This window comes from Vigna unguiculata, chromosome 9 (genome assembly GCF_004118075.2).
Source record: "Vigna unguiculata cultivar IT97K-499-35 chromosome 9, ASM411807v1, whole genome shotgun sequence".
In the NCBI taxonomy this organism is placed as follows: Eukaryota; Viridiplantae; Streptophyta; class Magnoliopsida; order Fabales; family Fabaceae; genus Vigna; species Vigna unguiculata.
In genome coordinates, this window is record NC_040287.1 from 32,139,779 (window position 1) to 32,166,959 (window position 27,181).

Below are 27,181 nucleotides of genomic sequence, written 5' to 3' on the forward strand. Positions count from 1 at the left end.
AAAAAGTCACTGAAACAATAAAATTAAAGTAAATAATATTTTAATTTAAGAGAATTTGATTTGAAAGGTATCACATAAATATATTTTAATATATTAATATATAAAAATATTTATATAACACCTTAGAAGATTGAAAATAAAAGAGAATAAAAATAAAATATCTTTTATTTTTTCATCTTCTTTCTATTATAATAATGTTTTTGTTTAAAAAAGTATAACAAAGAAGCAAAAATGATACTAATGAAGAAGAGGATGCAGAAAAGCAGATAATATAGGAAGCCCAGAAGAACAGAGGCCGAGAGAATAAGAGTGCAAAGTTTAGGGTTTGCCTGTGCGGCATGAGTCACCGGGGCATGGATGACGACGATGATGATTACATGGAGGACGAGCAGGTCGCAGACTTCGAAGAGGAGGATGACCGCCGAGGGCGCGGTGGCGGCGGAAGGAAGCGCAGAAGATCTGGTTTCATTGATGATGACGCTGAGGAGGTAGATGAGGATGATGAGGAGGAAGATGACGATGATGAGGATTTCGATGCCCGAGGTGGTCGTAGGCGTCAATACAAGAAGGTTTCAGCTTCTAATTTTTTTGATGAGGAAGCCGTGGTGGATAGCGATGAGGAAGAGGAAGAGGAAGAAGGCGAAGACGGTGCGTTTCTTTTTTCTTCTTTTTTCTCTGCTAATTTTGTTCGTGATTAGATTGGATGATTGGATATGAACCTGGATGTATAATATTAGGGTTGGAACTTTGAATTTATGGTTTGTTTTCTAGTTAGGGTGGCTGTGGGTGATTTTAAACTTGATTAGGCAAATGTTATTCAATCCCTTCCTGGCGGATCCATAGTATGGATTGTCTGCTATTCAAATCGATGCTGTGGATCATATTTGACTGACCACCTATTGTTGGATCAGTGGAAAACTGGGTATGGAAGGAGATATTGAAATAAATTGTGTTTAATTGAATGTATTGTGAATGGAAGGTTACCTTTGTTGAGTTGGTTTCTTAATTGTTATGAGTATGAAGTCATACTCCTGTGGTGGGTTTTTGGAGGAATTAGAAGATTTAGACTATTTTTCCACTTGATGAAACTGAGAATCAATCTTGTTATTTATGGTTTTGCTTGTGATAGAACATCAAATTTGAACTGAAAACATTTATTGAAACAAGATGAGATTACATACTCCAGTGATGGTTTTCTGTGTGAGCATATAGTATTTATACCCTCAAACTTGCTAACAGAACAGTAAAGCTGCACTTTGCATACTTTTCTTAAATTACAAAAACAAACTACATAGCATTTGAATCCTCTCTCTGCTCTATCTTTGCATAAAATATATCTATTAGTTATATAGACAAGTTAACAACTGTTGAAACATCCAGACTTCATTGTGGAGGGTGGAGCTGATCTACCAGAAGAAGATGATGGGAGAAGGATGCGAAATAGGCGTATGCTGCCGCATCACCAAGAAGATCATGAAGATCTTGAAGCTGTGGCCAGAAGCATCCAGGAACGTTATGGAAGGCGCCTAACTGATTATGATGAAGAAACGACAGATGTAGAACAACAAGCTCTTTTGCCATCTGTGAGAGATCCAAAGCTTTGGATGGTCAAATGCGCAGTATGTCCCTATCTTTTTTTTTTTTTTTTTGTGTAAATGTCCCTTTTTCTTGCAACATTATTGGAGCATGTCATGTATTTTCTGTTTTCTCATTAGATTGGTCGCGAAAGAGAAACAGCCGTTTGCCTCATGCAAAAGTACATAGATAGGGGATCTGAATTGCAAATAAGATCAGCTATTGCTCTTGATCATCTCAAAAACTATATATATGTGGAAGCAGATAAAGAAGCCCATGTGAGAGAGGTAAATGTCATGTAATCTGGTTCATACATAGCCATGTCTGTATGGATTAAATTGTGTTTTTAAATATTATGTATATGTTTCCAGGCTTGCAAAGGTCTACGCAATATATTTGGCCAAAAAATTACTCTGGTCCCAATCAGAGAAATGACAGATGTTCTGTCAGTCGAAAGCAAAGCAATTGATCTGGCCAGAGATACTTGGGTTAGAATGAAGATTGGGACATATAAAGGGGACTTGGCCAAAGTATGTATCACATCTTAGAAAATTCATGATACCATCCATTTTGTTTTCTGTATTACCATCAAATCCATTTTGTTTTCTGTATTAGCATCAAATGTCTTTTGTATGTCTTTTGTAGGTAGTGGATGTTGATAATGTGCGGCAGAGAGTTACTGTTAAATTAATTCCAAGGATAGACCTACAGGCTCTTGCAAATAAATTGGTAAGGAATGTTGCAATTTTTTTGTTAAATTAATGTATTTTATTTGTCCAGTGTTTAAATTCCTTGGAAGGAATAGCCTGAGTCTATTTTTTTATACATATGACTTGTCATGCAGGAAGGTAAGGAGGTTGTGAAAAAGAAGGCTTTTGTTCCTCCCCCTCGATTTATGAATGTTGATGAAGCAAGGTATTGCTGGTTGTCTCTATTATGTGGCTGAAAGTATTCTGTGTCTTGGAAATCTGTTCTTGATCTGATTAAATTTGTTCTTTCTATTCAGGGAACTGCATATCCGTGTGGAGCATAGACGTGACACATATGGTGAACGATTTGATGCAATTGGGGGCATGATGTTCAAAGATGGTTTCTTATACAAAACCGTATCAATAAAATCCATCAGTGCTCAGAACATCAAACCTACTTTTGATGAGTTGGAAAAATTTCGTAAACCGGGTGAGAGTGGAGATGGTGATGTGGCTAGTCTTTCAACTTTGTTTGCGAACAGGAAGAAAGGTCATTTTATGAAAGGTGATGCCATCATTGTTGTTAAGGGTGACTTAAAGAACCTTAAGGGAAAGGTGGAGAAGGTGGATGAAGACAATGTTCATATAAAACCAGAAATAGAGGGACTCCCAGTAAGTATGAATGAATTAACTAGTCATCCTTGTATGGTGCCAATTTTGTATATGATTAATGATTAATTGATCATTTCATTATTTTGTCAGAAAACTATTGCGGTAAATGAGAAGGAGCTGTGTAAATATTTTGAGCCTGGAAACCACGTTAAGGTTGTTTCTGGCGCGCAAGAAGGGGCTACAGGCATGGTTGTGAAGGTGGAACAACATGTCTTGATTTTAATATCTGATACAACAAAAGAACATGTGAGTTTTGTGGTATAAAGGTGTGTTAATTTTTATTTTTGAATTATATTTACTGCATAAATGACATAAAAATATCCTCTTTTTAGATTCGTGTCTTTGCAGATGATGTTGTAGAAAGTTCAGAAGTAACGACTGGAGTTACTAGAATTGGAGACTATGAACTTCGTGACCTTGTATTGCTTGAGTAAGCTTTGCTCGAGATTATTGCATATTCACCTAACCCCTTAGATATAGTTCAATGTTTCTCATTTCTATTTTCTCTTTAATATGTGCAGTAATATGAGCTTTGGTGTCATAATACGTGTAGAAAGTGAAGCATTTCAGGTCAGTGCCACAAGGATTCAAAATTTATTTTATTAAACTTTTGAGATTTGTTATTATATTAATTAATGTCTATTGCTATTTTAGGTTCTAAAGGGGATTCCTGACAGACACGAAGTTGTGCTGGTTAAATTAAGAGAGATCAAATGTAAGATAGATAAGAAAATAAGTGTGCAAGATAGGTATAAGAATACAGTTTCATCAAAGGATGTTGTCCGGATTGTTGATGGTTCGAGTAAAGTAAGATTCTGTCTTTTGACTAGATTTAGCTTTGAAAGATAATATTTTTATATTTATTTATTTATTTGTTTGTTTTTTCTGGCTAGGGGAAACAAGGTCCTGTGGAACACATATATAGAGGAATATTGTTCATCTTTGATCGCCATCATCTTGAACATGCGGGCTTTATATGTGCTAAGGCCCAATCATGTGTGGTAGTGGGAGGTTCACGCTCCAGCGGTGACAGAAATGTAACCAATTTTCCTATTGTAATTTTTGTGAATGTTTTGTTATTGGTTTTAGCATTGTGATAGTGTTTTACATAATTCATTCCTTTCTTCCTCTAGGGTGATGCCTACTCAAGATTTCCCACTCTTAGAAATCCAAGTCGTATTCCACCATCCCCAAGGAGGTTTCCTCGTGGAGGGCCAATGGATTGTATGTCTTTTTTTTCATGTTTATATGGAACCAATCTATCAATTTGTTGCACATTTCCTTAAGTAACTTGGTTGATGTTAATTTATTTGGATGTGATATAGCTGGAGGGAGACATAGGGGTGGGAGGGGGCATGACGGTTTGGCAGGTACAACTGTTAAAGTGCGTCAGGGTCCATATAAAGGTTATCGTGGGCGTGTTATAGATGTTAAAGGCACATCAGTTCGTGTTGAGCTTGAATCTCAAATGAAGGTTGTAACAGGTACGTCTTTGTGAAGAAAAAACTGTATCGTATGTATTTTGGTATTTGCATGGTTGCTTACCGTGTGATTTGCAGTTGACCGCAACCATATATCTGACAATGTGGCTATAACTCCATATCGGTAAGTTTTATGTAAATGTAATTTATGATTCCAAGCATGCAATGGAAGATGTTCAATCCTCTAACTTTTATATGTTCTTCCAGTGATACATCTCGCTATGGAATGGGAAGTGAAACCCCAATGCATCCTTCTCGGACTCCCTTACATCCATATATGACTCCAATGAGAGATCCTGGAGGTTTGTTTGATTTTATTGTAATAAATTTTCATTTCATCATCTGGTGGGATTAACAATCCAACTTGTTTTTTGACCGATGGTTATAATTCGTTATTGATAAATGTACTGCTGTTTATAGCAACACCTATTCATGATGGAATGAGGACGCCTATGCGTGATCGAGCATGGAATCCATATACTCCAATGAGTCCTCCAAGGTTTGTCCAATTAACATGGTTCCTTATTTAGTTTTATATACTGTTCTGAGTTTTATTTCACATAATTTTTGCTTTAATAAAAAGATTTCTTTCTTCCAATTTGTATATGAAAACAATGTCTTAGTTAATAAACTTCCATGTGGACATTGATGTTCCAAATAGAACTAACTAGAGCTAGAGGGTTATAAGGAATTTGTTAGTTAGAAACATTGTTATCTCTATACAGTCTGCGGCACTATTTAGTTAGTATATATGTGATGTATGAATTCTGATGGTGAAAAATGAAATTAGGGACAACTGGGAAGATGGAAATCCAGGCTCTTGGGGAGCAAGTCCACAGTATCAGGTTAGGAGATTTAGCAAACTTCAGATACTCTATGCAACTTCATATTAGGAACTGTGTTTATTTTCTTTTCCCTTTTCGATATTTTCAGCCTGGAAGCCCTCCATCACGACCGTATGAAGCCCCAACTCCTGGTGCTGGTTGGGCTAGCACACCTGGTGGAAATTATAGTGAAGCTGGAACACCTCGGGACAGTTCTGCCTATGGTAACACTACTTCCCGCCCTTTCAAAACAATAGTATATACATTTTTATTTTTGTGCTAATACTCTATTCTGGGGATGGGTGTTGTATTTTTCGCAGCTAATGCTCCAAGTCCATATTTACCATCAACACCTGGTGGGCAGCCTATGACACCAAGTTCAGCATCTTATCTTCCGGGCACTCCTGGAGGACAGCCTATGACTCCAGGCACAGGTGGTATGGACATGATGTCTCCAGTTTTAGGTAAGTTTGTTTTTTCAATCTTATGACACATATTTATTTGATTTTTGTTGCTTATCTATTCAGCTGTCCATTTGGTTACATAATCAAACGTTTCTTCATCTATCATAGTAAAATAACTCATGAGTTTGGTCCTTCAAATGAAGGACAACTAGCTAGGTGTCTCATTGATTATACTTTCTTATTTGTTATTCTACACTTGTTATGTTGCATATACTATGAAGATGATTATTACTCCGCATATATTATATAGTCTGGCATTTTGTTTCTCATCTCATTTGATAGTCGAAGATGGAGTGGTTATTTTTGTTTTTGCCATATTTGCTTTGATGGTTTTTGGTTCAATTATTTGCATTTCTGTTACGATTGTTTTAGTTCAAAGGCCATCTCCTTAATCGAGTCTACCGCGGAGACGTCATCCCCATGTGGATAATTGTGCTTAATTCAGTTGGATCATCCTTAAAATTTTATAATATACATCTGTGCTGGTTTAATGTTTTTGCAGGTGGGGACAATGAAGGGCCATGGTTTATACCAGATATATTAGTCAATGTACACAGGGCCGGAGACGAATCTGTTGGAGTTATAAGAGAGGTTCTTCCGGTATGATGACCTAATAACTTGCTTTTATATTTGTACGAGTGGATCTCCAAGTTGAGACGATATATGCCAAACAAAATCTTTCGAAGCTGTGTTCTCATTCCATTTGTTGCTTGATTCCGTCTAATGATCTTAATGACGGTAGCGTTTTTTTTGTTTCTTCAGGATGGCTCGTACAAGGTAGCACTTGGATCTAGTGGTAATGGTGAAACGATTACCGCCCTTCCTAATGAAATGGAGGCTGTGGTACCAAGAAAATCAGACAAAATAAAGATTATGGGTGGGGCATTACGTGGTGCCACTGGCAAGTTGATTGGTGTAGATGGTACTGATGGAATTGTAAAGGTAGATGACACGTTGGATGTCAAGATTTTAGACTTGGTTATTTTGGCAAAATTAGCTCAACCATGATAAGTTTATGTAGAGATGGTACTTAATGCCATATCCTCTTTTTGTCTCAACTGTTGCGAGCGCTTTTGCCTGTCTGTCTATATAATATGCTCCCTGCAGTGCACCTTTGTTCGCTCAACTTCAACTTGGTTAGGTTAAGTTGCATATGTCAATCTCCCTCTGCAGATGGATGCAGATATTCATATTTACTTCTTCCAAACACTACTTGTTTGTCCCTTAATATTAGGGAAACCTGAAAAAAGAAAAATGGGGATGGTATCTTGAGGCATCACTAACGAGAATCGATGTACCAGTATATCTTTTGATTGAGTCGCATAAAAAAAATCCAGAACATTTTGGAAATATTGTTTCTGAAAAATATTTTCTCAAGTTTTAAAATAGAAGTGATTATTTTTAAACAGTTTGTTTAAACATTTGTTCGTTTGATGGTTTTTTTTCCTTTTTCTGTTTCTGCATGACACGATTAACTCGATGATGTGTTTTTTTTTTCATATCCTGTTTATTTGTTTTTTTTTGTTGAAAAATTGAAAATAAAATATTATTTTATCTATATAAATTTGTAAAATGAAATCTATAATAATATATAAAGAGAATTTTCTCTTTTCACATCTTAAAATTTTAATTTTATCTTTTAAAATATAATTATTTATTAAATTTTTGAAAATTGACTTGTTAATTTTAATTATTTTTGTATTTAGATTTCAAAATTTTAATTTTATTTTTTAAAATATAATTATTTAATAAAATTGTTTATAAATTTTTAATAAAGTTGTTTACTAATATAATATTATGTATATGTAAAAAGTGTGTACATATAAACAAGATAATATCTTGTGTTTGTGTTTGTGTTTATGTTATATTTATAAAAGACTTTTAATATATATTTTTTCTAATCTATTTATTTTTATAATTTGAAAATACATGTAGAGTGAAGTAAAAATTTACTCTTTAGATAGTAACTTTGTTCATTTTAAGGTTAATATTTTCTTTTAATGTGCATGCTTTACCCTTCTAAGAGTGACCTTGGTTTTGAATTTGATTTGAGAAAAATTCTTAGGCAAAGATTTATTTTGTGCTTTACTTGTTATTTGCTTACAAAAAGAATGGTTCTTGGTATATCAGACTTTGTTCTTGTGTATAATAAATTTGAGTATGTTTTATTCTTTTTACATGTCATTCACTATTTTAGGGTTAATTATGTTTTTCGTTCCTCAAGTATTATGCAATTTTGTTTTTAGTCCCCCAATTACTGTTTGTTCCAATTTGGTCCTTCATGTTTTGAAATGATTGGAAATAGTCTTCCTTTTTGGACGTCGTTAGATTTATTTGACACCTGGCAAACAGACTGCCACATATGGATCCCGTTTTAAGCTGTGTAAGTAGACTGTGTGTCTGCACGTGCTAATTAAAGAGAATCACATCCAAATAAAAGAGGGATTGAGAGAAGTTTGAAACCCTAAAATTGAAATTTGAGAATTGGGGCTTCGAGAAAGTGAGGAATTGGTGCATATCGTCACTGGGCAGACAAAGTTTGGCATAGTTATTGCGTTCTTCATTGATGAAGAGTGGTAGCAAAGGGTTTCCATGTACGCCGCGAAATACGGGTTCGAAAATGTCGCAAAGTTGTGCGTCATCTTCAGAAATGTCATCCAAAGTCTGTGGGTGTGGGGAAAGATTGTTGCTCCTAAAGGCATCTACTGTGAAAAACAAAGGAGATTATTTTGGAGATGTCGAAATTGGGCTGTAAGTTTCAAATTCCGTGACTTTTATTGGATGTTGCTTTTGTATTTGTGGTAATGGTTTCATCTTTTTCTTTTGCAGACCAATTCACATTGTAATTACTTTGGGTTGATGACGAGGAATTCGATTTTCAAGGGAAAGAAACTGAAAGTGAAGCCAGTGGTGGAAAAAGAGTTGATGGTGGGAAAAAAGGTGAAGAAGATGAAGTTTCTTTGAAAAGGGAGAAAATTATGCTGGATTTGATGAAGAAAAATGAGAAGTTGAAGATGAAATTGCAACAAGAGAAAAAAATTGGGACATTCCTGTTTATTTTATTTGTGATATCGTGGGTCTCAACAATTGTAATGTTGTTCATGTTGTTGTTCAAAATTAATTGTAATGTTTGAGATTACTGTAGTGGGAAGTGTTTTGTAGTTGTGATAATGGTATTATTGGAATTGTAATGGAATTTCAAACATTTGGTTACTGTTATGTCTTAGTATTTGCAATGAAAATGGAACTTGTAGCTGTGATTATTATGCGTTTACTGTTATCATTAATCTCAGATTCTAGAAATTTTGCTTAATACCAGATTCAGCATATTGAAACAAAACTCACGGGAAATAATTACATCATGATTTACTGATAAAACAAAGTGGTCTAAATTGTTTTCATTCATAAACAATAAAACGTTATCCAACACTAGCTGTCAATTAAGTGTAGCAGACAAATGGTCCCTAATTGTCAATACAATAATCCAATAGTTCTGCAATCAAAAAAGTAGTTAACTTTCACTATGCCCAATATTCTAAAATAGTGGTCCACTACCATAATGCACTGTATTCCAGAAAAGTGGTCCACCATACAAAAAAGGCAACAAAAAAACTTGATTCTTTCACATTCACGTCGGTTGTGCTGAAGTTGCAGTACTTGCTTGAGACCCTAAAACCCGTGTTCCCATTCTTCTTCTCCTTATGGTGGTTCGTGCTCTTTCTCCTTGGTTGGTGGCTGCTGCAACCCGTGGTGTGGATCTGGTTCTACTGGTGGAGCTAAGGTTTGATGTTCCTGCAGTGTTGCTTGTTGCACTACCAGTTGTATGCATCTGTCCCTGCCAATTTGGTATGAATTAAAGATTCAGAAGTTGTATTTAGGAAGGAAAGAAATTGTAAATAGTACAGATGTGTGTTTACCTTTCTGTTTTTGATTCCCCTTCTACAACTTCTTATGTTATGGCCTAATTGTTTACACTTGCTACATTTGATGATGGTATTCTTCTTTGATAGTTTGGAATGGCTGACATGTTCATCAGCTTCCCTTCTTCTTTTTTGGTCTCCCAGGTGGAGTCTTGTAAATGGGTGGCAGTAGTTCAGGTTCATTAGTTTTTGCTAAAGTTGTTGTCCATTGATTGGGGTAATTTGAGGGCCATAGGAAGCCTGGTAGGCATCCCTTTTGTAATAAGCATGAACATAATCCTCTGGGTTTTCTACCTTGTAATTAATGGCTGCCACAACATGCCTACAAGGTATACCTACTAAATCCCAAAAATAACAACTACAACTATGGTTACTTAAATCAACAACAAATTTTTCCATAGTGAACCCCTGCGTCACTTCAAACTTAGAATCCCCTGCCCATACAGGAAGCCAATTCCCACTTTTTTCTATTTCCCTGTCCAGCCTTTTCTGTGGTTTAGGCATCATAGTTCCTGAATATTCATTCACTTTCTCTCTAAGGGTTGAAAACCTACTCATTATATATGATATAATCCATTCCATCATACTAATGATAGGTTTATCCCTAGCTAGTAAAATAGTACTATTAAATGACTCTGATAGATTATTCATCAAGACATCACATCTTGGATACATGCTGAATGCATGTTTACACCAAGACTCCCTAGGAATGGAAACTAACCAATTAAAAGCTTCAGGGTTGATGTTTCTCAACTCACCCATCTTTTTTTCCCATCCTGCATAGTACGTTGCCTTTGCTGCTCCTATCATCAAGTCTCTGATCACTACACCACCACCAAATTTCTTCTTGAAATTGCTATATAAGTGTCGCAAACAGAAACGATGCTCCACTCCATTCAAGATTTCATCAAAGACAGTCATTAGGCCCTGCAAAATTTTAATTCAGAGTTAGAATTAGATGTCAGTTTTACATTCCAGTTTAATGTAAATCAGAGTTACATTCCAGTTTATTTAAATGTAAATAACAGTTACCTTTTGTTGATCTGAAATGAAAACCCATCTATGATTTCCAATGTCCCCAATATCTTCTAACAACAATGTCAAAAACCACTTCCAGGTCTCCTTGCACTCGTTTTCTACTACTGCAAAAGCCAGCGGATAGTATTGATCATTGGGGTCCCTACCCACTGCAACCAACAATTGACCACCATATGCTGTCTTCAAGTGGCAACCATCCACACCTATAAAGGGTCTGCATCCAGCCAAAAACCCTTGCTTACATCCATCTAAACACATGTAAAAACAACCAAACCTAGGTGGCAGAGTTGGTTGGGGTTGATTTATCTTAATCTTGAAAGTTCCAGCATTCACTCTCAATAATTCAGCCACATAGTCAAATACAACCATACACGAACCAAAAAATGGAACCAAACCAGACCAAGAATCCAAAAAAAACATGAAGGAATAAACTTACCTTAGGTCGCGATTCTACTCTTCAATACTTGAATCCCTTACATCAACCTCTCGATTCTACTCCCGATTCTACTCTTCAATGCTTTAATCCTTATCCTCAACCTCCCGATTGTTGTGTAATGGTTTAATCCCTTCTCTCAAGTCCTCGATTGGTCTGTGCAACGCTTTCGTTCAGACAAAATAACTCTCCCACTCAAGATATGACCTTTCCTCTCTTTTTAATTTGAACAACGTCCTTCTCTTTTAATTCAGACAACTTAATTAAATAACACAACCCACTTAATTCAGACAAAATAACTCTCCCACTGAAGAAATAACATTTTCGTTTTACTTAATTAAAACTTCTCTTTAATTAACACGTGTAGAAACACAATCCACTTACACAGCTTAAAACGGGATCCATACGTGGCAGTCTGTTTGTCAGGTGTCAAACAAAATTAACGGCGTCCAAAAAGGAGGACTATTTCCAATTGTTTCAAAACATGAGAGACCAAATTGGAGCAAACGGTAATTGAGGGACTAAAAACAAAATCGCATAATACTTTAGGGACGAAAAACATAATTAACCCACTATTTTATAATAGAAATTATGTTAATATCCTTATTGAAACTATTTGTAAACTTTATTAATGTCTTTGTTGCACATACCATAACATCTATGTTAGAAAGGTTTAAGTTATTAAAAGGATCACATATAATAGTGTATATATATATATATATATATATATATATATATATATATATATATATATATATATATATATATATATATATATATATATATATATATATATATATATATATATATATATATATATATATATATATATTTATTTGACTAAATTCACGTATTTTTAGAGATGAAAGACTAAATTGGTCAAAAATTTTAAAAATGGACTAATTCTAAATTTCACTGAAACATGAGGGAGGGACCAAACATATTTAACCCAACATATAATTTAAAATTTAAAAAAAAAATTAAAGAATTTAATTAAAAAAAATTAATATTCAATAAGGAAATGAAAATAGGATTTCAAAGACGTGGTCTCTCACGTGTTCCGATTATATGCATTATTTTTTATACTTGAATTGGTAATAAAAATATTATTTTTTTATATTGAAAAAATTAGAATACATTTTTTTAATTTTAAATATTTCAATATATATATATATACATTTTTTTCATTTGTAAATAAATATGAAATAATGAAACTGTCTTCACCGATGACATCTCTATTCGGTGTGCTACATAGTAAGAAAACTAGTAAAGTATATATTACTTAATTTTTTTTATATATGAATAACACGTGTTAGGCTAGAAATGGATACTTAGTTAGCCGAAAGGAAAAAACAAGTTCATGAGCACAATAGCACCGTGTCCACAAAATTATCAAAGCTTGGTATCCTTATTTGGACCTCAGCTTCTGCATTAATCTTTCCATCAGAAATCAATTTCTACGATTTTCTTTAGTCTTGTATTCTGAGCTGCCCAAATTCTTTCCCCTTTTCAATCTCATCCTCAAGTAACAACTCAGCACATAAACCTTCGTGGACATGGCAACAGCCTTGTCCACGACCAGCGTGCTATGCTGGGGGAATCCGCAGAACCTGCACGTCCTACCCTCTCCACATACACCTTGTCACTCCTCACAGCAAATTGGGATTCTAAGAACTCTGGCTGCTTCAGCCTCAAAAGGCAGAGAAAGTGAGAAGTTCTCCTCTTTGTTGGTGACCAGAAGAACAGTTTTGGCTTCTGGGGTTTCCTTGCTGGGTTTCCCGGGTGAGAGTTTGGCCGTGGTGACACAAGGCCTTCTTGCTGGGAGAATTCCTGGTCTGTCCGAACCAGATGAACAAGGTTCGTTCACTTTGGATTATAATAAATAATTTGTTTGCACACACCATTCTGCGATGCCTACACTTTATTCTATATGTAGACTGTCCCAAAGTAAATGAATTTGTGATGTAGCAATGCAGACAGATAAACGTGCATACAAACCATAAGAAAACAATTTTTAATGTAAGCCGTGATAAAGGAAATGAATGTACTCGGTTGTATGATAAAGATGCCGTGGTTGTAGAGTCCCAAAATTTGTTGTAAATGATAAAACTATGGTTGTTAGTTTAAAAGAAGCGCCAATCGGTCCAACACTTGTTTAATCCTAATACCCTTTAGGAGAGGCAAAAAGTTATCAAAAGGTCCGGTCTTTCTAGGAAAGAAAAAAAAAATCTCTTCCACTTTTAGAGTTATACAGTTGATGCTTAATTCTAAACTTGATCTGATACATGTTTTTTAAGTTAGAATTCCAACTGTCTCTTCTGTTATAGATTTTAAATGAAAATGAGATAAAGTGGGCAAGGATTTGATCAGACAGGTTGGAGGACATATCGCAGGCCAGATGAGAAGTCTGGTGGACATGGTGTTGGATGGAGTCCTATTATCCCATACTCCTTCAGAGTGCCTCAAGAATGGGAAGAGGTGATGCTCAATGATCTTTACAAGTTAGAGTTAGAAAAAATCACTATAAGATTTCTTTTCTATCTCATCCAGTCACAAGTATTGAAAAGTTTTAAATATACCGGTGGAAATTCCTTAGAGCGCTCAACGAAATAACTCCCATGTGTCTCTTTTTGTGAGAGCAGTTTACTTCACTTTTAATCTGAAAGATCTGTTACAGCATATGTTCATCTAGAGGACATTTTATCATTTGTTTTCTTCAGCTCCATGGTTTGTGTATACATCAGCCAGCATATATATGCTTAGCAGGTACCAGTATCAATAGCAGATCTTGGTGGAACAGAGATAGATTTGAGATTTGCCAGCTCTAAGGAAGGACGCTTGTTTGTCATTGTTGCTCCTGTTCTTCGATTTTCAGATGGTGAGTACTGAGTTTTGCTCATTTTTTCTTTCTCAATCTTTACTCTCTAGAGACACGGAGAATAAATTGAAACAGAAAGAACAGTGAAAGCTCTAGGTGGAACTTCCATTTTATGTGATAATATATTTACTATAAATCTATACAGATCTTGGTGATAATGCTACAATAGAAAAAATTGGACCTCCAGAGAAAGTGATCAATGCATTTGGTCCAGAAGTAATTGGCGAAAATGTAGAAGGGAAGGTTCTGAGCTCTAATGTAGCAGAACATGAAGGAAGAACGTATTACCAGTTTGAGTTAGAGCCTCCTCACATTTTCATTACTGCCACTGCAGCTGGCAATCGCTTATATTTGTTTGGCGTAACAGGCAGTGGTATGACTATTTATCCTCTTCTAAGCTCACAAGTCTGAACTGAACAGCTTGAAAGCATATAAAGAAACTATGAAAACTAACAGAAAAGAATATAATGTTGTCTCAACTCAATTGCAATTTGCAGGTCTTCAGTGGAAGAGACACTACGATGATTTAAAGAAGATAGCTGAGTCTTTTCGGGTTGTATAATTTGAATCTTCAGTGAACCGAGAGATCGTTGAAATGAAGCTTTCTGTATTTGTAGTGTGGTACAAAGAAGTGGTTGTTTCTCATACGATGATTTATGTGGATCGAAAGATCATATATGTTGAATCTTTGAACCATCAATATACCAAACCAGTTTTGTTACATTTGGTAAATGCTATGATTGAGAAACTTGGGATTTGTAGTGAAGACTAAGAAGCTTGGTTACCTAGTTTTCGAGAATTTAAAGTTTAAGGGGTGGGGTAGTTGTTCTAATCCTAAGTCAGGGCATTGGCACAGGTCTTAGTAGAGGCTTATCATGATAGTTATGAATGATCTATCAATGAAGGACCACCAACAGAATGAACCAGTGATATATTAGTAAAGCGCAGTTCCTTCATCCTTTCTCAGACAACTCCTTAATAATAAACACAAATCAAGTAGCTTCACTAATACAAATCTGTTGAAATATTATCTCATAATGGAGGCAGAAACCACGGATTGATCTTGGCGCGGGGCTCACAGTACAAAAGCCCTTTTCATCAGTATTGCCACTAGGCTATTTCATGTACAGGACAGTCTTACTTTGGTATTTCTCCTTTTTAGATTGCACTTAGGCCGTTGATTTCAGTGTGGGGCTTCATCACTTCAATCCACAATAGTCACTAAAGATGATTGAACTACACCCAGGTGTCTTTTGAGATCCTCCATCTACCATGATTCTCCTCATCCTTTCAGCTTTCTCCCATTTTTCGGAAGTTGCATAAATATTGGACAAAAGCACATTGTGAGAATTAGCACCTGTAACAGAGTCTCCATGGATCAACTTCATTACTTGTTCTGCCATGTTTACATCTGAATGAATACGGCATGCACCAAGCATTGCCCCCAAAACAGTGTCGTTAGGTTTCACCGGCATTCTTACTATCAAGTCATAAGCATCTTTTAATCTCCCTGCTCTTCCCAGGAGGTCAACCATGCATCCATAATGCTTGATTCCTATTTCGATTGCATATCCCTCCATTTTGGATATTACTTCAAAAGCTTCACGGACCAAACCCCCATGAGCACACGCTGAAAGCACAGTAAGAAAGGTGATACCATCAGGCCTTATATTTGAGTCCTCCATCCTGCCAAAAAACTCAAGAACCTCTCTGCATTTTCCATTGATGGCGAAACCTGAAATCATAGCATTCCAGCAGATGATGTTCCTCTCATTGAATCCTTCAAACATCAACCTTGCATTGACCAAGTCACCACATTTCGCATACATGTCAACCAATCCACTCAACACAAACGGGTTCACAGCTATCCCTCTTTGTTCTATCATGTGATGGATTTGCTTACCAACATCCAGGCGCCCCAGCTGCGCACAGGCAGATAAAACACTAACAACAGTGAACTCATCCGGCTCAAACCCTTCAGCTACCATTCCCTCAAAAGCTTGCAGTGCTTTCTCACCAAATCCATTCTGCACATAGCCAGCAATCATGGAATTCCAAATCTCCAAATTCCGGACCAGAACCCGGCTGAAAACAGCCTCAGCCTCAGCGATATTACCCTTCTTGCTGTACCCATAAAGCATAGATGACCACACAAAGCAATTCCTTTCAGGCATCAACTCAAAGACCTCCCTGGCAGCTTCCATCTCTCCTATTCTAGCATACCCATCAACCATCACAGTCCATATTAACACATCCTTCAACTCACGGGGAACCTCATCAAACAACCTCCGAGCAGTGACAATATCCCCATTCCTAGCAAATCCACCAATCATCTGACTCCAAGTCACTTGAGTTTTCCCCTGCATCTCCTCAAATACAAGAGAAGCAGATCCTGTGTCTCCATTTCTCAAGTACCCACTGATCATGGCATTCCAAGTCACAACATTTCTCTCAGGCATTGTATCGAACAGTTTCCGTGCATCCCTGGTAGCGTCACATTTCGCATAACTTGTAAGCAATGCGGTTCCAATGATCACGTCGCTCCCTGAACCGGCCTTGATGGACTCTGCATGCAAGGTCTTCACGTAGTGAAGAAAGGGAAGAAAAGCGCATGCCTTTAGTAACAGAGGGACCACACTGGAGTCGTATAATCCTATGTGCCGGGTTTGTTTATACGTAAGAAGGGCACATCTCAATGATCCTCGCCGAATGTGGTTCCTTATTGAACAAAACCAATAAGATGGGTTGTTCATGAGGCAAGGTTAAAACTCATCATGGATCCACACAATTTGGCGCGTTAGCATGTTTATGTCAAAATTTTGACCAAAAAATAGATAAAAGTGTTTCACAATCTTACGAAGGACTAAATTGCAGCTACTATGATAATTTTAAAATTAAGAGTAAACTATCATTTATAGTAAATAAACAAATCAGAGTAACTACCATTTGTAGCAGTGGAAGACAGAAACTCAAGCAAAGGTGGTGCTCTGGTTTTTCTCCCATGTTTTTTTCAGCGATAACATCTCCCTTTGTTACACTGAAAGTGTAATTGGATGGTGGATATTTGGGAACGATGGGATAAGTGCTTAGAAGTGCTTACAATTTTTTTTTTTTCCATTTTTGTCTACGCAGGTTGTATCTGTTAAAATTCTAACTAATTTTTTTTGTTTTATTATTTTTATATTTTACAACAATTTGTTTATTTCTTTTGCATTTAGTGATTTTTTAATATGATGTTTCTTTACATTTTTTCAAAGATGAAAAATCAAGGTAATATTGGAGGAGCATAAACAAACCTTGCATCTGCTACCTAACAACAGCAAAGGATTCTCCAAGAATGTTACGTAGAGACTGCATCGAAGTATTTCTAACTTATTGTTACACGAGATGTAAATTAATCGTGTTCTTTTGGATATTTGGCACAACACTAATTCATAAGTCTTGTAACTTTTTTATGGCAACATAAATAAATAGTAGGACTCGGGTGCCTAGTACATATACAGATTATTACTTTTATATAGTTCTCATATACTTAATATTCTTTTGATATACAGCTTTATATTACAACAAGCATAGTCTCCTCATGCCATTCTTGTACTCACGAAACATTTTAATTAGAAACAACACTTCTATTTCGGAGGTAGGTGAGCTTCCTTTGTGACGAAATGTTATCATACTTCCTATTTGAGTATGTGTTTAGGCTTTGTACTTCATACTATTTCCAAATATGTTACAAAAATAGTTTCCTACCTTGGTGTATTTTATTTTGAAGCGTCATTATCTTTCATACAACCTTTATTATTGCTATCATTGTTAGTTTATGGCTAACCTTTATGTTCACACCGAAAGTTTTATATATTTACACATAATAAATATGCATTAACTTATGAGATGAGATAATAAATCTGATCTTATCTCACCTATACGCTGTATTGACTTATGGACGAGATAATAAATCTTGTTCATTTGTTATACTATGTAGGATTTATTTTTGACCCATATTTATCCATATGGTTACATAACAAAATTTATAGTACCAAAACACCGACAAAGAAAAGCATGTAGGATTAAAATATTCACAAAAGTTCACGAGACTTAGTTAATTCACGAGTTAAAGGTCAAGATCAACTCATGAACAAGGTTCATCCATGAATATTTTTTTCAAGTAAAATACCTTATTTAAAAATGAAAAAAATTAAAAAATAACTTTACATATATAAAGAACTTTACTTAATTCAAATTCAAATGAATGTTAGTATGGACAACGTCAAGTTGAACTTGAGTGAAGTTAAGCTAGGTTGGGATCATGTCATGTTAATCAAGATGGGTGAAGTGAAGTTAAGGTGAGATTGACTCATGTTAAGACAAGTCAGACCGTATCTAGATTGGGCTAAGATAAACCAAATCCAAGTTTGGTTAAGTTAAGTCTGATCCAAGTCAGGCATAGTTGGGTTGGGCTTGTGTTGGGACAAGTTAGGTCAAGGTGAGTCCAACTTTGACCTAGTGAAGTCAAGTTGAGACGATCTTGTCTCATGTCGAGCTAAATTGAGTAAGATCTAAGTTAGCACAAATGGGTAGAGCTCAAGTCAAATCGAGTTGGGTTGAGCCCAAACCATGCCTAGGTTAGTATGGATAGGGTTAGGTGTTAAGACTTTGGCAAGTGTACCAAGTCGTGCAAGTAATAAAAATGGTAAGTTCAAGTATCGTTTTCCCACGAGAATTGCGTTTGTTTAGTTAACTAGGTGTACTTACTAATTTAAGCGTTGAATGTAACCATTGATTAATTCGAAACAAGTGAAAACATAAAGATTTCTAAACTTTAAAGTGATAAAATACCAAGGCAAAGACTCATTAGGGTTGGAATTCATGACCAAAACTCTAAGCAAGCACCTCACAATATAAATCTCTCATCTACTCAAGCATTGACATCAAAGGTATTCAATCCCTAATCTATTTTGAACTTTTATGTAAAAATTACTAATCCCTTAGAGGTTTAAACACAAAAGACACATTAAAAACAATGTCTAGAATGACCAAAAGCTTTGGTCTATGTCTAGAACCAAACCTTTAGGTTGTTCTATCCATGTCTAGGGTTCCAAAACACTTTTCAATGATTAGATACCACCCAAGACGCATAGATATTCTACCATGCACGAAAATAATTTAGATAGAACACAAAAGCAGTGAAAGAGATTCTATTGCATAGATGAAACTATAATGAGTTTAGGTACATTACATCCAACCCCAATGAAATGGAGTTTAGCTACTCCTATACATCTAGAGCACAAATGGAGTTGGAATTGTAGAATGGATGAAGAAAGATTGATCCTTTAAGCTCCAGAAGTGTTTTTGCCTTCGTCTTGAGTTACAACAGTGTTCCTCCCACCAAAACTGCCTTTCTGTTCGAGTCTCGACACTTTTAATGTTTGAGCAAAAAGATAAACTCGTTGGGCCAACATTCATTCTCGCTGGGCTAGTGAGTCTGGTTAGCTGGGCGAGTACATTCAGCTAGCTAGGCGAGTGGCTCCAGGCAGCAACTAGTGAATTTTTCTCCAATCTTCCATTCTTTTCTACAAAAGTCCAAAAACATCAAAGTAAACATGTTTTTGAAATAAAATAACAAAATCCTAAATTCTTTCATGAGATTAACACAAAAATACATGAATAAAAGATAATTAAGAGGTTTTAAGAAGTGTAAACAATAGGTAATTATCACACTTATCAACTCCCCCAAACTTGAATTTTTTTCATGTCCTCATGGAAAGAAAAACTATCAAAACAGCAAAGAGAAGAAAGGCTAGCCTGATCAACACAAAAAGAGAAGCATATGATATCAACTCACACTATCCTTGTCACAAAATAGAGAAAAGTCTTTTGCATTTCAAAGAGGGAACATGGAATGGTGCTTTTATCAACTCAAATCCTTAAACCAGAATGATATATGGCACACAGGAAAGAGAATCATCACAGCTTTCACCATGGTAGTGTTTCACTCAACTGACAAGTGTTTAAACAACTCAAACTCAACATGTTAGAAAACTACTTCATCAACCTTTGCACTTCATCTCAAAAACACTTCACACAACTTGATTTAGATCAAAAGGTCTTTAAGGGTTGTAGCTTGGCTTGGCTAGAAGAAACATGGTTTTTCTTGGATTCAAAGACACCACATGAGAAGAAGAGAACAAAAATATGCATAAATCATTCATCAACATCCTCTACCTTCATATAAAAAATACGCCCCCATATCCTTCTAATCTCATTTTTATCTGTAACAACCTCTTTGCTTGCCTTTTTCTTTTCTTCATTCATTTTCTCTTTCTTTTTCTTGTTTTTTCTTTTTTTTTCCTTTTTAAAGAGATATTCAAACATTACTAAAAGGCATTCTCAACCAATTCACCCCTTACTTCCTCACACAATTTTCCCCAAACTTAATCCCAACTTATACCTTCATAACATACTATTTGTTCTCTTCTTCTAGGGTGTGGGTAAAGATGTATTTCTTTTTATAGGCTTAGGGGTCATAAAAATTTTTTTTTATAACAAAGCTCAAAAGGTTCACAAAAAATCAAAGTCATGCATCAAGGGTGGCTATTTGGCCAAGTAGCTATGTAACATCAAAACAAAAGTGTCTTTCACATTTCTAATCAAGTGTGTATGTGCATTTACAAGAATCATGCAAAACTCAAATCCATAGCAATAACAACTTTATCACATACACTCCCAAACACATTCTCACAATTCTCACCATTCAATCCCCTAGTCATAATCAAACAAGGCTAAGGAATTAATCAAATTGCAACCACGTCCACATTCTCACTCTTGGATTTGCAAGCAAAATGCTCAAGATCATGCAAGGATAACATGAAAAGACATCAAAGCTCCCAATGCCAACAACAAAATAAGGCGTCCAAAACAAGGCTAGCCAACAAAATTATGAGAAAAGAGAATTAGTTCAACTATCAAGCAAGTGTTCCACCATAAAATAAGGTACTGAAAGTAAAAACTAAATAAACAACTGGCTAATAACACAAACTAAAACGCTAAAAAAAAACAAACAAAAACAACAAAAACACCAATCAAAGTACTCCAGACTGCATCAGGGTCCTCCCTACTCTCCTTCTTCAGCATCAGGGTCATCAGCATCAGGGTCATCAGCAGCAGGGTCCTCCTGGCTTCCTTCTTCTACATCAGGATCATCATCAACAACAATAGTACCTCCCCCCCACTGAGACTCAGGCCAAGGAATGCGTGCCTCAAACTGTGCTCCTGTCATGATGAGATCATCTGGAAAATTTGGAACACCTAGAGACAAATGGTGCATGTTATCTATGATGCTGACTTGGCCTTGCCTAAGTGCTTGATGACCCAACCACATGTCCTCTTGTCTTGCAAACATTTTGGTCATGGCTGCCTGGAAGGATGCCTCGAAAGTGGAGGAAGGATCATGTGTGGACTGAGAGGAAGAGGCAGCTCGGGGTGGACGGGGTGCTCGGGGTGGTGGAGCAGGTTCATTGAGTTCCACCCTACTAATGTAATTCTTCCTGATGAACTTTTTGTCTATGGGTGGCTGGAGGGAGAGGAGTACAAGAGTGTCAACAATGATTCCCTTTTCCCTGCAAAGAGCTGTGATAAGTGCAGGAAAACCCAACTTTACATTCTCCATGTCCGTAGTGTAGGCGATATCTTGAGAAATGTGGGCCCCCACGTCCATATCCATACTTGTCACGAGCCCATAAATCAGATAAGATCTCATTAAGTTAAGATCTGAAGTACGAGTGTTTGGGCTTAGGTTGGTGTAAGAGAAAACACTCCACATTTGTGCCAACGAGGTCAGATGCTTTCGGAGAATACAGATGGGGTTGCCATTGACGCCCAACATATAAGTATGACCTGGGGTGCACAGAGCTGAGGCAATTGCATCATGGTCCTTATGAGCACTTGAGAATTCACTAAATGGAGTTACGTGGCCCGCAGGAGGTGATCCCGTCCTAAAAAAGGTATTGATCGTTTTCCTATCATATTTTATCAGCTTCCCCCGCACCCTACATTGACGTGGGCCATCCCTCACCTGTTGGTATGTGTTTGCATAGAACTCTTTTACCAACACTTCATCAATTTCATTAGGAAGGTCTACTAACACCTTATGCCAGTTTCTCCTCTCAAGCTCCAAACGAAATTCATCATACTGCCCAGGATTTAATTTGACCTTTCTCTCAGGTATCAAGCTCTTGGGCATTATCTCAGCAAAGCGGTTGGCAGCCGTCTCCGAAGAGAGTTTATGTTGATCAAAATTCTGCACCATGTCTGATTCCATGAAGTCTGGCTGGGGATTCTGAGAAGAAGAGCCTCGGGTAATTCTCTTCTTTTTAGCAACATGGGAAGTCTTAGGAGGAGCCATCTGCAAAAAGAAGAACACAAAGCATTACACTACACAAAACTAGGATTACAACTAGAAGTAAAACAAAACAACACAGTAAGAACAAACAAGGTTGTTGAATTAAAACACAAGATTACAGGGGTGAGCAATCAAAACTAGTGAAACAACAACAACTAGGTGGATTCGCTCGCTGGGCGAACAGGCTCGTTGGACGAGAGGTCCAAAAACTGGAATAGACAGTAACATAGATCATCACTCGCTGGGCTAATGAGTCTGGTTCGCTGGGCTAGTGAGTCTGGTTAGCTGGGCGAGTACATCCAACTAGCTATGCGAGTGGCTCCAGGCAACAACTAGTGAATTTTTCTCCAATCTTCCGTTCTTTTCTACAAAAGTCCACAAACATCAAAGTAAACATGTTTTTGAAATAAAATAACAAAATCCTAAACTCTTTCATGAGATTAACACAAAAATACATGAATAAAAGACAATTAAGAGGTTCTAAGAAGTGTAAAAAATAGGTAATTATCACACTTATCATCAGGTCAAGTCTATGTAAAGTTAGGTTAGATAGGGAGGGACCATGCTAAATTGGTCGGGTCGGCCACATGAGTTAGGTTTAGGTAAGCCCTAGTTTGGTCAAGTCTAGGTTAGGATAAGTTGAGATGAGCCAAACTTAAGTCAAATCCACATCAGACAATGTTGAATCATGCTCAGGTGAGTTAGACTCAAATTTAGCCAAGATTGGGTTGGCCCAATTAGCTAGACCAAGGTCATACAAAGTTTGATTAGGCTCTTGTTAGATTAAGCTAAGTCAATCCTAGGTAAGGTTAAGCCTTAATTATGGAAAGTTTGGTTGGGTTGGGCCTAGGTCATGCAAGGTTAAATTGCACTGAATCCAATTTAAATTGCACTAAATCCAAGTTAATTTAGGTCAAGCTAAACCAAAGTAGGTTAGGTTGGACTTAAATCAAGTTGGTTTGGATCCATAATGAACTATAAATCTTGAATTGGAGAATAAATTTGTTCTTATTAGTCCATTTAAATATGCAAATACTTTGACAATTTGAATAATCAATTGTGTAATCTTTAGAAATTCTAAAATCAAAAGATTGTTTAAAATGATACTCTGAAAAAAGAAAAGAATATATATATATATATATATATATATATATATATATTTTGTTCTTACAAAACTGAAATGGTTCTTTAAGATTACTAGACATTTGGAATGCTCCAATGATTGTTTGTTCCATCCCTCAACTCCTCAATATGCAGCTTTGATCAGGTAAATGGGGAGGTACTTGTTAAGTATACTTAAAAGCTCAAGTTAGTGTCTCGTTATTAGTTCGAACGATTTAGTTCAATTTGAGTACCGTACCTCATTCAATCCGGACGAGATAAGATGTACTCGACGAAATTTTGATAGTAGAGATGAATCGCTTAACGTTTGTTGCATGTTAACCTTTACCACTTTGGTTGAAGCGTCGGATAACCCACATCTCACTGCAACATTTGAATCCATCCACTGGCGGAGGATTGTTAGAGCAGGCGAGGACACGACACCCCAACTTTTCCAATTTTTTTAATTTTTTTAACCTTTTTAATTTTTTTAAATTATATATTTAAAATTTGTTAAACTATTTATATTTTTAAATTTTTTAAATTATATGTATATTTATAAATTAAATAATAGTATATTGAAAAGTTAAAGAAAATAAAATTAGATATTTTTTATTTCTTTTATAAGTTATAGCATTTAATGTTAATAAATAATAATATATAAAATTAAATATATTAAAGAAACAAAATTATTAATGTTATACATTTACTCATATGATTCATTATTCTTTATGTAAATATTTATATTAACTTTGTATTAACTAAGTTGATTTTTTATTTCCTTTATGGATTACATATTGTATCTATAAATAAGACTCTCCTATCAATGATAATACACAAATGAGTTGCTACCTATTCTCTCATTCTCTATACTCTATTGTTTCTTCTTTTCTTTATTATCTATTATTCTCTCTGTTATTCGCTTTATTTCATAACAATTAAGATATACTTTTTATTTTTTTATTTTCATTATCTTTTTAGTTTTTCACATATTGTATTTATCTCTTACCCTGACCTGATTTCTTTTTGTTATGTTACCACAAAAGAAAAAAAAATAAAAATAATCTTCCGTCTCACTTGGTAGTGAATTGATTATCATAATTTTTATTAGTAATTATATCTCTCAATTATTGATTGTATTATGATAAATTATTTTTTAGTCTTAAACTTGTTTTTTAAATAGTTATATTGGTGAAAAACAAAATAATAAATTTATTTTTTAGAATTGATAAAAGATGAGTGAAGACCAAAACACTGACAATATGGTTGTTTATCGCATAATAATGAAATGAAATGCGAATTTGAATCAATATGTACATTAGAAAAATGGGAAATGAATATTTTGCAGATAATATGATTATTTATATTAGAGAAAAAGCTCAAAAAATTTAGTTATGATTGAATTATTTGATAAGTTTAAGAATATGAAAAAACGATGGACAATCTGTTAGATAATGTAGTTTATTCATTTTCATTGAACGAGTGATAGGAATTTTAATTATGTAATTTTGGCTCTTCCAGAAATTTTAGTCAAGATCTGCCACTAAATCCACCAAAGAGCATCAACTCAACGAAATATGTGGATGGACATGTCTGATGTTAAGAGAAGGGATTTGTGTTTTATTTTAAAAAAATAATTAAGTTAATAAACTACCGTAGTTTTCGGCTGAATTCGAAAATTTTATTTTACTTGAACCTGCTAATTTTCCCCTTAATAAGGTGATACAATATATTCCATGGTACAGAATAGGGATGTCAATGGGGCGGGTAGGGTACGGGTACCCGCTGGAAAAATATTTGTCCCGTACCCGTACCCATATCCGTCGGGTATCCGTTATGCAGGTACCCGTCTATTTTTTTCATATCCGCGGGTATCCACGGGTATCCATGGGTATTTACAAAAATATTTTAAAAAATAAATATTTAACCATAATTAGTGCTTAGATCAACAAGTTTCCTTTCTCTGATTGATTCTTGAAAAAACAAACAAATAAAAAATCACTACCAATTTATATTGTAGTTTATTTTTGAATAAAATATTAAAGAAATTACTAACTTCATCAATGTCCACCTCTTGCAACATTGTATAAAGTTTCATGTTGTCCAATTTTAATCTAGAAAAGCCTTAAAACATAAGAAGTTCAGTAAAAATTTCTAACAATCACTTAATTAAAATATCTAAGTAAAAGTGTTAATTTCATTACCTTCCATGTTGGTCCATAACCAGTCTTAGAGACACATCAATACCTCCACAGTATATGGAAGTAATTTACTCATTTGTGGGGTAAGAATCTGACCACCATTATTGGATGAAGACTCATAATGTTGTTTACTAATATATATATATATATATATATATATATATATATATATATATATATATATATATAAGGTAAAGTTTAGCGGGTACGAGTATCCACGGGTACGGATACTATGATACCCGTACCCGCCCCGTTAACATGCGGGTATCAAAAATACCCATACCTGCGGGTAGCGGGTATCCATTTTTAATATCCATTTCCTATCTGTTGCGGGTTTTATCCGCGGATACCCGCAGGTACGGATTTTTTTGACATCCCTAGTACAGAATGTGATACTATTTATTTTATTAGTATATTTATTATTTTATATCGTCTTATAACAGTTAACATATTCTACAAATTAAAATTTGGTTCATTTACTCTTAAATATAGACCTAAATGTAGTTCAAGGCTGAATATAATAGATAAGTTCAGATTGGTTAGCTATTTTGTTTTGCTTTGTAATTAAAAACCAAATATTTATTTATACAATAATAGGTAATATACAATGATGAATACTTATATATATATATATATATATATATATATATATATATATATATATATATAATTTACAAATATCTTTATAACTTGGTACTATTATGTTGTAAAATCTAAATACCATTATATATTTAATTTGGTTTCATAAATAATTTTAAATATTATATATGTTATAAATCATAACGTTGATAAAGTGAAATTTAAATTTTAGTGATAGAAAATTATAAATTCTACGCTTCATTATTAAATATTACTTAATATGATTAATATGGTGTATTAAAAATTAAAAAAAAAGCATCATTTAATTCTTATTGGTTGGAATCAAATTACTAAAAATAGTTGATGACTATATTTTTAAGACAAATATATATATTGGCACCTTAGAAACCTTAGAAATGCAATAGTAAAAAGACTACCTAATAGCCTTTGGTTTGATAATTGGATTTGGATTTAAGTTAAAATTTGTGATGTTTTAGTCTTTTAGTTGAAAGTTTTAATAATGTGTGTTGTTTAAGGATGGAGTTTGTGTATAACATTGTCCAGTTGGTGTTAAGGCTTACTTGATTTTTTCATGTCGATGAGTCTTTTAAAGAAATTTACTAAGATATAATAAGAATGAATGAGTTAAATTTACGTAATAAACTTGATATTATCTCGAATCTAAAACAAACCTTAGCACAATCATAAACCAAACTCGGATAGAAAACTTGTCACCATCTTCAAAATATTGCTTAACTTTTTCTTATACAGTGTACTTGCAATTGAAAGTCACATTTCGATTCGTATCATGTGGTTGAAAAACTGACCCACATCCTTTTCTATTTATCGTTTTTCCGTGTACTTCTCAGAAACAAATAATTCCCTATTTACATCACAACTTGATTCGTATAACGCATAAGGAATATAA

General features: G+C 35.0%; 4 protein-coding genes across 4 annotated transcripts; 2 read left to right on the forward strand and 2 right to left on the reverse strand.

Moving 5' to 3' along the window:
- The first annotated feature begins 233 nt into the window (after positions 1 to 233).
- Positions 234 to 6,960, forward strand: LOC114163116 (putative transcription elongation factor SPT5 homolog 1). Its single transcript, XM_028047204.1, has 22 exons — positions 234 to 648; positions 1,381 to 1,619; positions 1,716 to 1,862; positions 1,947 to 2,105; positions 2,221 to 2,304; positions 2,420 to 2,490; positions 2,582 to 2,936; positions 3,027 to 3,182; positions 3,269 to 3,366; positions 3,458 to 3,506; positions 3,591 to 3,743; positions 3,830 to 3,973; positions 4,070 to 4,160; positions 4,262 to 4,420; positions 4,496 to 4,541; positions 4,625 to 4,719; positions 4,838 to 4,916; positions 5,208 to 5,262; positions 5,351 to 5,465; positions 5,562 to 5,705; positions 6,208 to 6,305; positions 6,468 to 6,960. Exons 1-22 carry the CDS (start codon positions 339 to 341, stop codon positions 6,711 to 6,713), a joined length of 3,093 nt encoding a protein of 1,030 aa, XP_027903005.1. The 5' UTR covers positions 234 to 338; the 3' UTR covers positions 6,714 to 6,960.
- A 2,857-nt stretch (positions 6,961 to 9,817) lies between these two features.
- Positions 9,818 to 11,032, reverse strand: LOC114163669. Its single transcript, XM_028047965.1, has 4 exons — positions 10,658 to 11,032; positions 10,347 to 10,552; positions 10,032 to 10,175; positions 9,818 to 9,947 (listed from the first exon to the last, which is right to left on the reverse strand). Exons 1-4 carry the CDS (start codon positions 11,030 to 11,032, stop codon positions 9,818 to 9,820), a joined length of 855 nt encoding a protein of 284 aa, XP_027903766.1.
- A 1,409-nt stretch (positions 11,033 to 12,441) lies between these two features.
- LOC114164674 (psbP domain-containing protein 4, chloroplastic) lies at positions 12,442 to 14,916 on the forward strand. Its single transcript, XM_028049415.1, has 5 exons — positions 12,442 to 12,953; positions 13,471 to 13,574; positions 13,863 to 13,974; positions 14,120 to 14,347; positions 14,472 to 14,916. Exons 1-5 carry the CDS (start codon positions 12,653 to 12,655, stop codon positions 14,534 to 14,536), a joined length of 810 nt encoding a protein of 269 aa, XP_027905216.1. The 5' UTR covers positions 12,442 to 12,652; the 3' UTR covers positions 14,537 to 14,916.
- A 149-nt stretch (positions 14,917 to 15,065) lies between these two features.
- LOC114164673 (pentatricopeptide repeat-containing protein At3g21470) lies at positions 15,066 to 17,101 on the reverse strand. Its single transcript, XM_028049414.1, has one exon. It carries the CDS (start codon positions 16,725 to 16,727, stop codon positions 15,174 to 15,176), a length of 1,554 nt encoding a protein of 517 aa, XP_027905215.1. The 5' UTR covers positions 16,728 to 17,101; the 3' UTR covers positions 15,066 to 15,173.
- Positions 17,102 to 27,181: the final 10,080 nt, after the last annotated feature.